The 11,966-nt window shown below is 50.5% G+C and overlaps 1 protein-coding gene across 1 annotated transcript; it reads left to right on the forward strand.

The window, feature by feature from the left end:
- Positions 1–286: 286 nt before the first annotated feature.
- On the forward strand, positions 287–6,150 carry LOC115900977 (solute carrier family 22 member 13-like). Its single transcript, XM_030943220.1, has 10 exons — positions 287–658; positions 1,633–1,736; positions 2,100–2,254; positions 2,589–2,757; positions 3,189–3,309; positions 3,788–3,882; positions 4,191–4,405; positions 4,869–4,977; positions 5,105–5,315; positions 6,055–6,150. The coding sequence occupies exons 1-10, from the start codon at positions 287–289 to the stop codon at positions 6,148–6,150; spliced, it is 1,647 nt and encodes a 548-aa protein (XP_030799080.1).
- Positions 6,151–11,966: the final 5,816 nt, after the last annotated feature.

Genomic DNA, 11,966 nt, shown 5'->3' on the forward strand with positions numbered 1-11,966 from the left:
GAGTGGTTCAGCAATTGCAGCTGTTTTTTCAGCTGTGGAGAAGAGTCTGTTCCATGTCCATGCCACCTGGCCCTGGCAGAGGAGCTGGCCCAGGTTCCCTGAAGCAGGGGTCCTTCTGCTCCAGCCAGCCCAGGATGTTTGTGGGTGGCACAGGGATGATTAATACATTACATGGTGTACTGCTAGTGACTGCCTATGACTGCAGAGCTTATCTGAGGTTTAAACATTAATTCCAGCCCTCTGGGAAGTCTGTCCCAGCACTGTCCTGTCCCAGACACAGCCACCAATGTCAGGTGTCGGGGAAATTTTGAAAGCAGTTGGTGATTTTGGGCGATTTCAGAAATGCCTGGTGCTGCTCTCCGTGATCCCCTGCCTCAGTGTGGCTTTCCACCAGTTTTGCCAGCTTTTCATGGTGGTGGAAGTGCCTCACCACTGTGACACCAGCTGGATCCGCGCCGTCGGCCCCAACCTGACGCAGGAAGAGCAGCTGAACCTCACCCTGCCCCGGGGCCCCGACGGGCACTTTGAGCAGTGCTCCATGTTCTCCCCGGTGGACTGGGACCTGGATTCCATCCTGGCCTATGGACTCAACCACACTGAGAAGTGCAGCAGTGGCTGGGTGTACCCCTCAGAGCAGCCACCGTCCCTGCTGACCGAGGTCTGTACTGCTGCTGGATGTGCTGGGCTGTGGAAGGGATGGGGCACCCAGATGGCCACAGCTCCCTCAGAGCTGGTGCCTGACCATGGTGCAGTTGGGATTTACAGCAGGTGTGGGCTGGGGATCTTGGCTCCACCACCCCAGGTGTGGTCCTGGAGAGGGTGCAGGCTGTGACAGAGGTGCCAGTGGGGAGATGAATCACTCCTGGAGGGACCTCCTGTCCCTGGGATTCCCCATCCCTCTGCATCCAGGGGTTAACCTTTCCAATTTAATATCATGGGATGGTTTGGCTCAGAAGGGTCCTTTAAAAGTCCTCTAGTCCAACCCCAACATCACAACTGTTAGCTGAGAAAGATGCTAAATTAAGATAAAGGAGAGTAGGTTTAGATTAAATGTTAGGAAGAAATTCTTCACTGTTAGGGTGGTAAAGCCCTAGCACAGATTGCCCAGAGAAGCTGTGGCTGTCCCATCCCTGGAAGTGTTCAAGGCCAGGTTGGATGGGGCTTTGATCTATCTGATCTAGTGCAAGGTGCCCTGGCCATGGCAAGAGAGTTCAAATTAGATGATCTTTAATCCCTTCCAACCCAAACCATTTTATGGTTCAATGATCCTTCCTATGTCACTCCTTCCATTGATGCCCTCTGGATGCTGGCAATTGCAGGACATCTCTTTAGCAGAAACTGCTTGTCCCAGGAATCAGCATTGCATCTTTTCTCCTCTGGGAGCTCAGGTGGTCTGGCAGGAAGCAAGCTGCTGCTTCTGTCCCCAGGTCCACCTAAAGCAAAATTTACTGACCAGGAGGCTCCCCTGGGTTGGCTGGGCTGGATGAGGGGGACTCCTGCAGGTCCCAGTGCATGGGAGAGGGACCCCACTCGGGCTTGTCCCATCTCTGACTTGTATGCCCTGTGCATACTGTGGGGATTCACATCCTCGGGAGGGGGGATACCAAAGCATCTGTTTTCTCCTTTCTCCAGTTTGACCTGGTGTGTGACAGGAAGGACCTGAATGACATTGCCCAGGCCATCTACATGGCAGGGCTGCTCCTGGGATCCATGATCTTTGGGCCTCTGAGTGACAGGTGAGGAGCCACAACCCCCTGGCCAGGGTCTGTGCAAGGCCAGCACAGCACAGACACAGACCAGGTGGTGTGAGCCTGTCTGGACTGTGCACCCTGTGTGTTTTGTTACCACTTCTCACTATCGGGGACCCTGACCAAAGTCCTTGGGTCCAATGAGGACATGACCACACAGGGAGGGGAAGGGAGAGAGACACAGCATGTGAGAGAGGGGAAGGGAGAGAGACACAGTGCTTCCCTTGTCACCCCACAGCCTACTCTGAGCCTTATCAGGGTGATAAAAATCACTGTATAACCTGCTTGGCTCCTTGCCATCTCCATGGGGTCTCTCCAGACACCGATTCTGTCTTCCCTGTTTCTCCCCAGGTTTGGCCGCCGCCCGGTCATTCTGATCTCCGTCTTCCTCCAGGGCTTGATTGGCCTGGGAATTGCCTTTGTGCCCCATTTCTATGTGTACATGGCCTTCAGGTGTGTGCTGGGGGCCTCCGTGTCAGGGATCACCATGACATTCCTGGCCTTAGGTGAGTAGGATGCCCTTGCCCTGGGGCATCTCAGGATGCACTAGGTAAGTCTTCAAAGAAATAAAAATATCCGTGTTTGACTAGAAAAACACCATGGCGAGGACAGGTCTTGATCTTCACTGTCCTTTGGTACTTTGGCAACTTCTCAGCCCTCAGTCAGAGCTTTGGGGAGCATCTCTCTCCAGCCAGTTCTCAGAGGAGGGCAAGGGGAGAATGTCCCAGAACAGGAGGTCAGTCTAATCGTCACCTCCAGAATAATTCTTCTCCAGGGAAACACCTGTTTGCCTCAGGGGAAATAATTTGGATGACTCTGAGCCTTCCTTCTTCCTTTCAGCTACAGAATGGATTGGTGTCTCCTCCCGGCCAAATGCAGTGCTCACTTCTCACTGCTGCTTTGCCATCGGCCAGATGATTTTGGCTGGTTTGAGTTACGGGATTCGCAACTGGAGGCTGCTGGAGATTGCAGGATCTGCTCCTCTATTTGCCTTTTTCTTCTGCATGGGGTAAGCAGGATATGGACAGAGCTCCTGCAGACGTGACAGCAGTGTGAGGGTGTGAGTGAGGAGGAGGCAGCAGCTCAGAACCAAGCTGGGACTTTCCCATCGGAGTGCAGGTGCTGGAGGAGCTGCTGCAGAGCTCAGCACATCTCCCTGGGCACTGCACTGCTGAGAGCAGCAGCTGCTCTGCTTCAGCTTTCCAAATGTGACCTTTGGAGCCTAAATTCAGGGTGTTTAGACCCATTGATCCCACGGGCCATTCACTTTAGAGTTGGGCTTGATGATCCTTGTGGGTCCCTTCCAATGCTGAAGGTTCTGTGGTTCCAGGATCTGATTCTGTGATGATTCCAAGGCTGGCTGGACATGGTCCCAGAGAAAGGGGCTGTGGGGGATCTCAGCAGGACACAGCAGCATGTGCTGGCCTCCTCTCCTGGCAGGGTGCTCCCAGAGTCAGCTCGCTGGCTGGTGACCAAGGGCAGAATCGAGGAAGCCAAGAAGCTGCTGCAGAAGGCGGCAGCCGCCAACAAGCGCAGCCTCCCACCAGAGCTCCTGGAGCAGGTACTGGGGGGTCCTGGCCTCAGACACTGCCCTGGGCCTGGCAGCAGCCCCTGGGGCTCAGCTCATCCCAGAAACATCTCTGCATTCCCACTGGGGCTGCTCTGGCCATGGGCTCTGGGGGACTCCAGCTCCAGCTGAGTTCCACAGGGACCAGGTCAGGGAAGAGGCCCAGCCTCTGCTGAGGCTCAGCCTGCAGCTCTCTGGGGTCCCCCTGGGCATGTGGGAAGGACTGAAATGCTTCCCTGGCTTTTCTCCTCTGAGGATTCCAGGAGTGTGAGTGATGAGCACAGAGCCTCTCTCTTTAGCCTGCGGGTTTCCATGCAGAAATGCCTGAAGGGCAGTTCCCTCCTTGCCCACCCCAGAGCACTGGGGTCACAGGCCTGTCCCAGTGATGCTTCCCATGGTCTGCAAGTGGAAAAGGAGCTGGACATGGGTTTCCTTTTCCTGCTCTGACTCTTTGTCTTTCTGTGTTTTGAAGTTGAAGCCTGAGAAACAGGTCAAGTCTGGAAGTTTCCTGGATCTCTTTCGGAAGAAGCACCTGCTGAAGGTGACTTTAATCATGTCATGTGCCTGGTAAGACATTCCCTGGTGCATTTTTCCCAAACTTCTAGGTGAAAGTAAAGAAGGGATTGACAATTAGTCATCAAGAAATTCACCTTGAGGGTTTTGAATGTTATTATATGAGTGTTTCTGCTTCTGGCTGTTTAAGATGCTTTGTGGGAAAGGTTATAGCATTTCCAGCTTTGGGAGGTCTGTGATATTCCTCTGGTTTTACATCTCCTGTGAAATGCTGTGGCTTGGTCAAAATGTTGTCATTGGAGATCAGTGCTGCATTTCCTCATGGCTGACACCTGCTCAGTGCCACCCTGCCTGGCTTTCAGGTTTGTGAACAGCATTGTCTACTATGGGCTGAGTCTGAACGTGACAAATTTTGGCCTGGATATCTACCTGACTCAGCTGGCCTTTGGAGCAGTGGAAATCCCAGCCCGTTTTGCTTGTATCTTCACCCTGCAGTGGTTCGGGAGGAGGAAAACACAGGCTGTTCTCCTGGTGCTGAGTGGCCTGGTGTGTCTGATCATCACTGCCATCCCTGAAGGTGAACAACCTCGTCCCACACGGAGAGGACATCCTCTGGGAGGGAGGCACAAAGCCCCAACCCTTCCCTTGCTGTTCTGTCCTCCCAGCCATGGTGGCTCACATCCCTCTGGGCCTGAGCTGACCCTGGCCACACGGGCCTGGCTGAACCCACAGGGCCCATTCCAAAAACCCAAAACTTTTCTTGTTGATGGCAATAGCAGAGGGCAGAACTGAGTCCAGTGGTCCCCCTGTCAACAGAGCTGTGCTCTGGGAAAATTAACCCCTGGGGAGGTGAGATGATGGATGCAGAGCACACTGAAAGTGGCCACCAGGCCAGAGCAGCCTGGCCCATGCTCAGACACTGTCAGAGGCCATGGCTCCCTGCAGGTGACACAGTTATCCCTGCAATCCCCAGTCACCATCCATGAGTGGTGCTGGGCCCTCTCCCATCCCACATCATCCATCTCTCCTCCTCCCCTCAGACCAGCCCGTGGCAACCACCGTCCTGGCCACCATTGGCAAGTTTGCTGCCTCAGCCTCCTTCTCCACCTCCTACGTCTATGCGGCCGAGCTCTTCCCCACGGTTGTCAGGTGAGCTCTCCCCGCACTTTGGAGTGACCAGCAGTGGTGGTGGGGCAGAATCCCACTCGTCCCCATGGCTCATCCCCGTGGTGGCCTGGGGGTGCTGACCCTGGCCCACAGCTCCCTCTCTCTGCAGGCAGACGGGCGTGGGGCTGTGCTCCATGTCGGCGCGCGTGGCCGGGATCCTGGCCCCGCTGATCCGGCTGCTGGGCCAGCACCACCGGGCCATCCCCATGGCCATCTTTGGGAGTGCCCCCGTGCTGGGGGGGCTGCTCTGCATCCTGCTGCCCGAGACCCGCGGCACCGACCTGGCAGATGACACAGGGGATGGCCATCCCTCAGCTCAGGTGGGTCCTGGTGCTGCCTCTGGGGTGAGCAGCCAGCACTGGGGGAGCCCCTTGGCATTGCATCGGCGGTTTCTTTAGGAGTTACAGAGGTGGGAGGGCATGGAGCGCATGTGGAAATCATCCATTCCTGCATATGGAAGTTATCCATGTCGCTATAGGACACGAAACAACATGAGCGCACACACCACTGCTCTCAAGGTGAAGAAAAAGGGAAGTTTATTTCCTGACTCCAACGTTTATAGTTTGCTAAAAGTGACAGTGGATTGGAGGGTGACAGTGCCACCTCTCCAATGACACTGGACAAACCAACAGTCCGTCAAATTTGTCCTCCTCCATAAAAGAATGCAAAACAATAAGTTATTTACAGAAAGCGTGTGAGAAAGTGTGTTAAAAGAATTTAAATATCAGAAGGCTTAGAAAATCTTAAAAAATCAGGGCGACACATCCCTTCATTCCTGTCCATGGGATACAACAGCCAGTGCTTCCTCCCTCTGCCCTCCTCAGGGAAGTGCTGGTGCCTTGTAGCCACATCCTCTGGCTTTCACCCTCTCATAGCTCCCAGCCCTCTTTCCCCATGGGACCAGTTGGAATTGCACCCCAGTACTTCTGTTGTCTTGCTGGGAGAAGGGTGTCCACAGGAACAGTCAGGAATGGGATCCAAGTTGCTGAAGGCTGCTTGTCTCAGGGACAGATCATCATACACCTTTCCTTGCTTTTACACCCTTTTCCCTCTCACCAGGTCTGCGAAAATGCCACCAGCAGCTCTCAGAATGGGCAGGTGAAAGGAAAAGGTGCTGGCCAAGACAATGAGAGCACGAAGACCACGTACTTCTAGCTGGGTCTGCAGGTGGCTGTGGATAAAGGCAGCCCAGTGCTGTGTGGGCACTGAGGACAGGCAGGGTCTCTCCTCCACAGGACACCACCTTTGCTTGGGCCATCACTGCCAATTCTTGGGTTTCCTTGTCTTTTTTGCCTTCCTGTATCTCCCTCTGTAGCTTGTCCTCAGGCACTGCAGGCTGTCACTGGTGTCCCACAGTGCTCTCACCAGAGAAAATTAGGTGCATTTTACTTGAGGGGAAAAGGGGAAAAAATCAAGAATTAGAATAGAGGCACTTCCTCTTCGTTTTTCCTGCTATATCTCCAGGAAGGTGAGACTGTAAACTTTGTCCAGTGAGACACCCACTAGAGCATTGAATAAACTTGCAAGAGAGAACTGGGCTCACTAACACGAGAGCTGGAGCAGATGCAGCACTGAAAATAATCTCACACTTGCAAGGAGTGATTTATCGTGACTGTCTAGCAAGATCATCCCGTTCTCTCATAAAAACACTCCTTTTTATTTTTTTTTTAATTTGAGATACTCAGCTGAGAAAAAAAAAGTGATGGAAGAAACAGCATGCAGGGAGCAAGGATGTCTAACAGGCAGCAGAATTTTCCCTTCAGTGCTGGTGGCTTTGAATTGATGCCTGTCATGATGCTTTGGGCATGGAAAATGGAGCTGTTGGGCTGCAGTGTGCGACCAAATCGATTTGTCCATTCCAGGAAACCGAGGGATGTTGTGGCAGTTGGTCTCTTAGAAAAAAGTACAAATCTTTCTGGGAAATGTCAAGTCTTTTCTACTCAGTTCTAATTTATTCCTTTTTTGCTGGATCCATTTTGTCTTTAAGAGATTTAGGACTGCTTTTGTCTTACACTGTGAAGAAAAAAAAGTGGTTTTCCTGTGCTTCCCTTCATATTATCTCATGCTCCTCAATCCAACTTTCTTTTCCCATTGGATGGGTACAGAAGAAGCCTGGGAGCTGCACATGGTGGTTCTTCCTCTTTGACTGTACAGCACAAAGGTTTTTTTCTGGTAGTGTCAAGAAATGTTAAACCACAGTATTTCTTCTCTCCATTGTCATGCCTACCTGTTTTCCATGGACCAAAGTACCTCATGGATGTTCAGTTTGATCAAGACAGAGTTTTGGATAAAATCAGTGCCATGTGACATTGTCCTGCCAGGAGGGACTGGCTGTGGTGCTGCTTTCTCTCTGGCACTGCTTTTCAGAGGATTTGCTGTGGTGCTCATCTTCAGTACCCTGAGAACAAAGGAGTTCAGCCCTTTGTCCTTTCCTTGGTAAGGCTGGGGAGTGCCTCCTTCAGGCTTTTATGGAAAACAAGGCATTGAGGGTAAAGGCTGAGGGAAGAGCTTGGAGCCAAAGGTACAGTTATTGTAGGAACCACTTTGGAAATTGTACTCTGAGACTCCCTGTTTTAGCTCATTTCATAAATAAAGGCATCCAAGCACAGCTGATGTACTTCTGCTTCCAGCTCAGTTGTGCCCCCAGTGGGCTGAAGATCCATTCATGGAATCTTGGAGTGGTTTGGGTGGGAAGGGACCTTAAAGATCATCTCGTTCCAGTCCCTCCCTGCCACATGCAGGGACACCCTCCACTATCCCAGGTTGCTCCAAGCCACATCCAGCTTGGCCTTGGACACTTCCTGGGATGGGGCAATGTACTGGTTTAGGGCAAATTTGGGAGGAAACTTCCAAAGGGGTCCCTCTAGAAAGCAGATTCAAGTGGCATCTCCCACAACTGGTTTGGGAAATGATTTCCTTGGAGAAAAATGGAAAAAGGCTGTTTTTTTAAGAAGCAAAGTATTCACAAGCATAAAAAATGGAATAATTTTAAACAATAAAACCTCTCACTGTTCTGAAGAGATGGCAAATTTAGAAGATCCTATTTGTGGGGTGTAGCTTGGCTCACTCAGTCTCTTATCAGTCCCTCCTGTGCTGAAAATGACACATCCTGGGTCCCAGTGGGCCACAGGTGTGAGCTCCCAGTGCTCTTCTGGGTTTTCAGTCCACAGAAGGGCTGAACAGCTCCAAGAAAAAGAAAAACCACAGCCTGAGGAACATTTCTGCCTCAGCTAGCTAAAAACTAACTAAAAGCAAAGGAGAGCTGTGGTCACGTTCGCAGGGATCCCAGGACGAGGGAAGAGACGAGAATCTTGACTCCATGTTTCAGGAGGTTGATTTATTATTTTATTATATATATTATATTAAAAGAAAATTATATACTAAAACTATACTAAAAGAATAGAAGAAATGATTTCATCAGAAGGCTAGCAAGGAATAGAAAGGAATGAATAACAAAAGCTCGTGACTCTCAGAAAGTCTGAGCTGACTGTGACTGGCCATTAATTAGAAACAACCAACATGGACCAATCACAGATCCACCTGTTGCATTCCACAGCAGCAGATAACCATTGTTTACATTTCCTTTCTGAGGCCTCTCAGCTTCTCAGGAGAAAAAATCCTAAGGAAAGGATTTTTCATAAAATATGTCCATGACAGAGAGCTCTGTCCCACTGTCCGTGGGACAACACAGTCCAGGAGAAGGATGTGGGGGAGCAAGTGCAATTTCTGATAACAAACTGTGCTCTTCTTCTCCCCTGTTTGCTCTCAGAACCAGTCTAAAGGTGCAGAACTTAATATCCAGCATAAATAGAAGAGACAGTTGGGGATACAAGCATCATAAAGCCACCCTAGGACAGACAGCCACAGCTTCTCTGGGCAACCTGTGCCAGGGCATCACCACTCTCACAGGGAAGAATTTCTTTCTAACCTCTAATCTGTATCTCCCGTCTGTCACTTTTAAGCCATTCCACCTTGCCCTGTCACTCCATGCTCTTGTCCCAAGTCCCTCTCCAGATCTCCTGGAGCCCCTTTAGGCAATGGAAGGAGCTCTAAGGTCTCCCTGGAGCCTTCTCCTCTCCAGGTGGAACAAAACAAACTTTCCTTATAGGAGAGGTGCTTCAATCCCTCTAATCATCTTCATGGCCTCCTCTGGACTCACTCCAATAGCCCTGTATCATACTTTATCTTCTCTGGATCACTGAATCTTGTGAGTTTGAATACCCCTGCACTCGAAGAGCACCTGAACAGCTTGACTCACGCTTTGCCCAGCTCAGCACAAGTGGGAGGATGTCCAATGTTTTTGCAGTGCCTCAATGTCACTCCCAGCCAGCACATGGCCTTGCACTGAAATGAGCAGAGGTGACAGCACAAAGTGGAGCCAGGGGTGCTGGAACAGCGTGTGGGAATGCAAACATAAACCTGTGGGAATGCAAACACACTTCTGCATGCACACAGTGGGGAGTTCTGGGCTCTCATGATTGCGAGGCCATAGGCAAAGAGTAAAATGGGACCTAAGGAATAACTAAGGCAAAAAGGATGATTCCATATTGAAGGGAGGGAGCCAAAAAGTTGACAAGGTGATGAGAACAAAAGTGGGTAGAGAGGTTTAGCTGAGAAGAGCAGGTTTTCTCATTTTAGAGACAAATTTTTGAGAGAATGCTTTGGAATGAGTGTTTCTGCTAAAGAAAAAAGGCTTCAGTAATCCCTTTTCCTGTCAATGAGAAAATGGATACCAGTGGGTGAAAGTAAAAAAACCCAGCTGTTTATTGACAAAGTGCTCAAATTGAACAAATGCTAGATATTGAACCATCAGAACCTTACCCCCGGCACACACAAACACCCACCCCACAGCAGAACAAAAAAACCCCAAATGCCAGGGAAAGAAACAAACAAACCAGCTGTGTGGCAGGTGGAACAAAATGGCACCAGGATTTTTGTCTCAGGGAAAGAAAAAAAGCTCATACAGCAGCTTGGGCAAAACAGATGGGAACGTGTGGAACCTCTGGCGCTGGTCTCCTCCTCACAGCAAATGAAGCTGGTGGATTTTAATGTCTTTTCTCTTGTTGGTTCAGCTTTCCCTGAGGCCTCAGGCCAGGCAGAGCAGCTCCTCCCTGATTGGCTCCTGGTGATTGTCTGATCTTGGACCAACACCAAGGTGAACAATTTAAGAAAAAAACAAAAGCTGCTGAAGGATTGCTGCTGCAGTCTCTTCAGGCCAGGAAAAGGGGGAAAGCTTTTCTTGCTTAAGCTAACAAAAAAACTAAGCTGTCTTGGGGTGATTTTATGATGATGCTCTGTCTCCTGTCTGTTTTATGCCCAGAAATGGCATAAAGCATTGTAGCTTTAAGAGGGATCTAGGGGGAGGATCAGGAGCCTGTGAGCCCCAGTGAGGGCTTTGTTCAAAGCCTTCTTGGTTTGAACAGACAGGTGTCTGCTGAGGAAGGCAGGAGCCTCCCTTGAAATGGAAAATGTAAACCCTCTCCCTCTGAATAATTTTGAAATTAAGGGGCTCTCAGGCAAAGATATGGGAGTAGGAATAACAGTTCTTTATTAGGAAAATAAAAATAAAAATGCAGTAATACAAAACACTGTCAGAGTCAGACCATGTCCTGCCCCCTGTGTGTCAGGGGTGGCACAGCCCCATCCCATGGGGGCTCAGCCCTCCTGCAGTGCCAGCTGTGCTGCTGCTGGAGCAGGGATCCTGCACAAGGGGGGAGTTTTCCTCTGCAGCTCCAGGGCTGCTGCAGATGGGCCTGGGCTCCCTCTGGCAATGCAGGGCAGCAGAAAGCTGCTCCTCTGGCAATGCAGTGGGCAAAGGCTGCTGTGCTGCTCCAGGCTCAGATTGGATCCAGGTAGGAATGCTTGGCTCCTCCCCTGGGCGCAGCATCTCCCCATGGGATGCTGGAATTGGATCAGCCCTGCAGGGACACTCAGTGGCCATGGACAGCAGAGATCTCCTGGAGGGAGGGTTGGCTGTGGGAGAGATAAAGAAAAAACTGCCCAATGAACAGGAGAGAACTGCCCCAGCTCTGACAGATGGAAATAGAATACACACCCCCAGCCACATCTTGCATTGTGATTTAAGGCTCACTCCCAGACCTGCTCAGTGCCCCTCGCAAGAAGTTTCTTTTTTTCTTTCCCCACTCTTTTCCCTGATCTGCAGCAGCGACCCTCCCTTTTTTTAATCTTGAACTCTTTTGGCTTGGTTTTTGGTCTGAAATCAGACAATCACTGAGATGGACCAGGACCTGCAGGGAACCAGTGGGAGCCGCTCCAAGCCTGAGAGCTCAGAAAAAAAAGCTGAACCAACAAGACAAAGGACACCAAAATCCACCAACTTCATCTGCTGTGAGGAGGAGACCAAACCCAGAGGTTCAGCAGGTTCCCATCTGGCTGCTATGTGAACTCATTTTATTTTTCCCTTCCCTGAGACAAAGGGACCACTGCCATTTTTGCCTTCCCAGCCTGTTTATTTCTTCCCTGGGCATTTTGAGTTTTTTTTTGTTGGGTGGGGGGGTAAGGTTATGACAATAAATATCTAGCATTTATTCAATCTTTTTCTGTGCCTTGCAGGCACCTTGCTTAGTTAATAAACGGGATTTTTTTTTCACTTTCACCCACTGGTATCCATTTATCTCACTGGCAAAAGGCATTACTGAAGCCCTTCTTTGGAGGAAACATTAATTCCAAGATGTTTTCTCCTAAACTTGTCTCTAAACCAAGACAGCAGCAAAGTAACCTCCAGTCTGCACTGTACCCAGCACACCCTGGAGTGAGTCTTTGAACACAAAGCCCATGCAGGAGCCCCCAGGGCTCATATCCATCCCCCAGACCAACCTTAAAGTACAGCAGCCATTTCTGGACATAAAGGAGATGATTAGGAATAGAGTATCATCATAAAATCACCTCCAGACACAGAAATAGGGCCAAAACATCTCCTGTTGTCAGAGGAGCCCCACAGGAACCACTGA

This window comes from Camarhynchus parvulus, chromosome 2 (genome assembly GCF_901933205.1).
Source record: "Camarhynchus parvulus chromosome 2, STF_HiC, whole genome shotgun sequence".
NCBI lineage: Eukaryota > Metazoa > Chordata > Aves > Passeriformes > Thraupidae > Camarhynchus > Camarhynchus parvulus.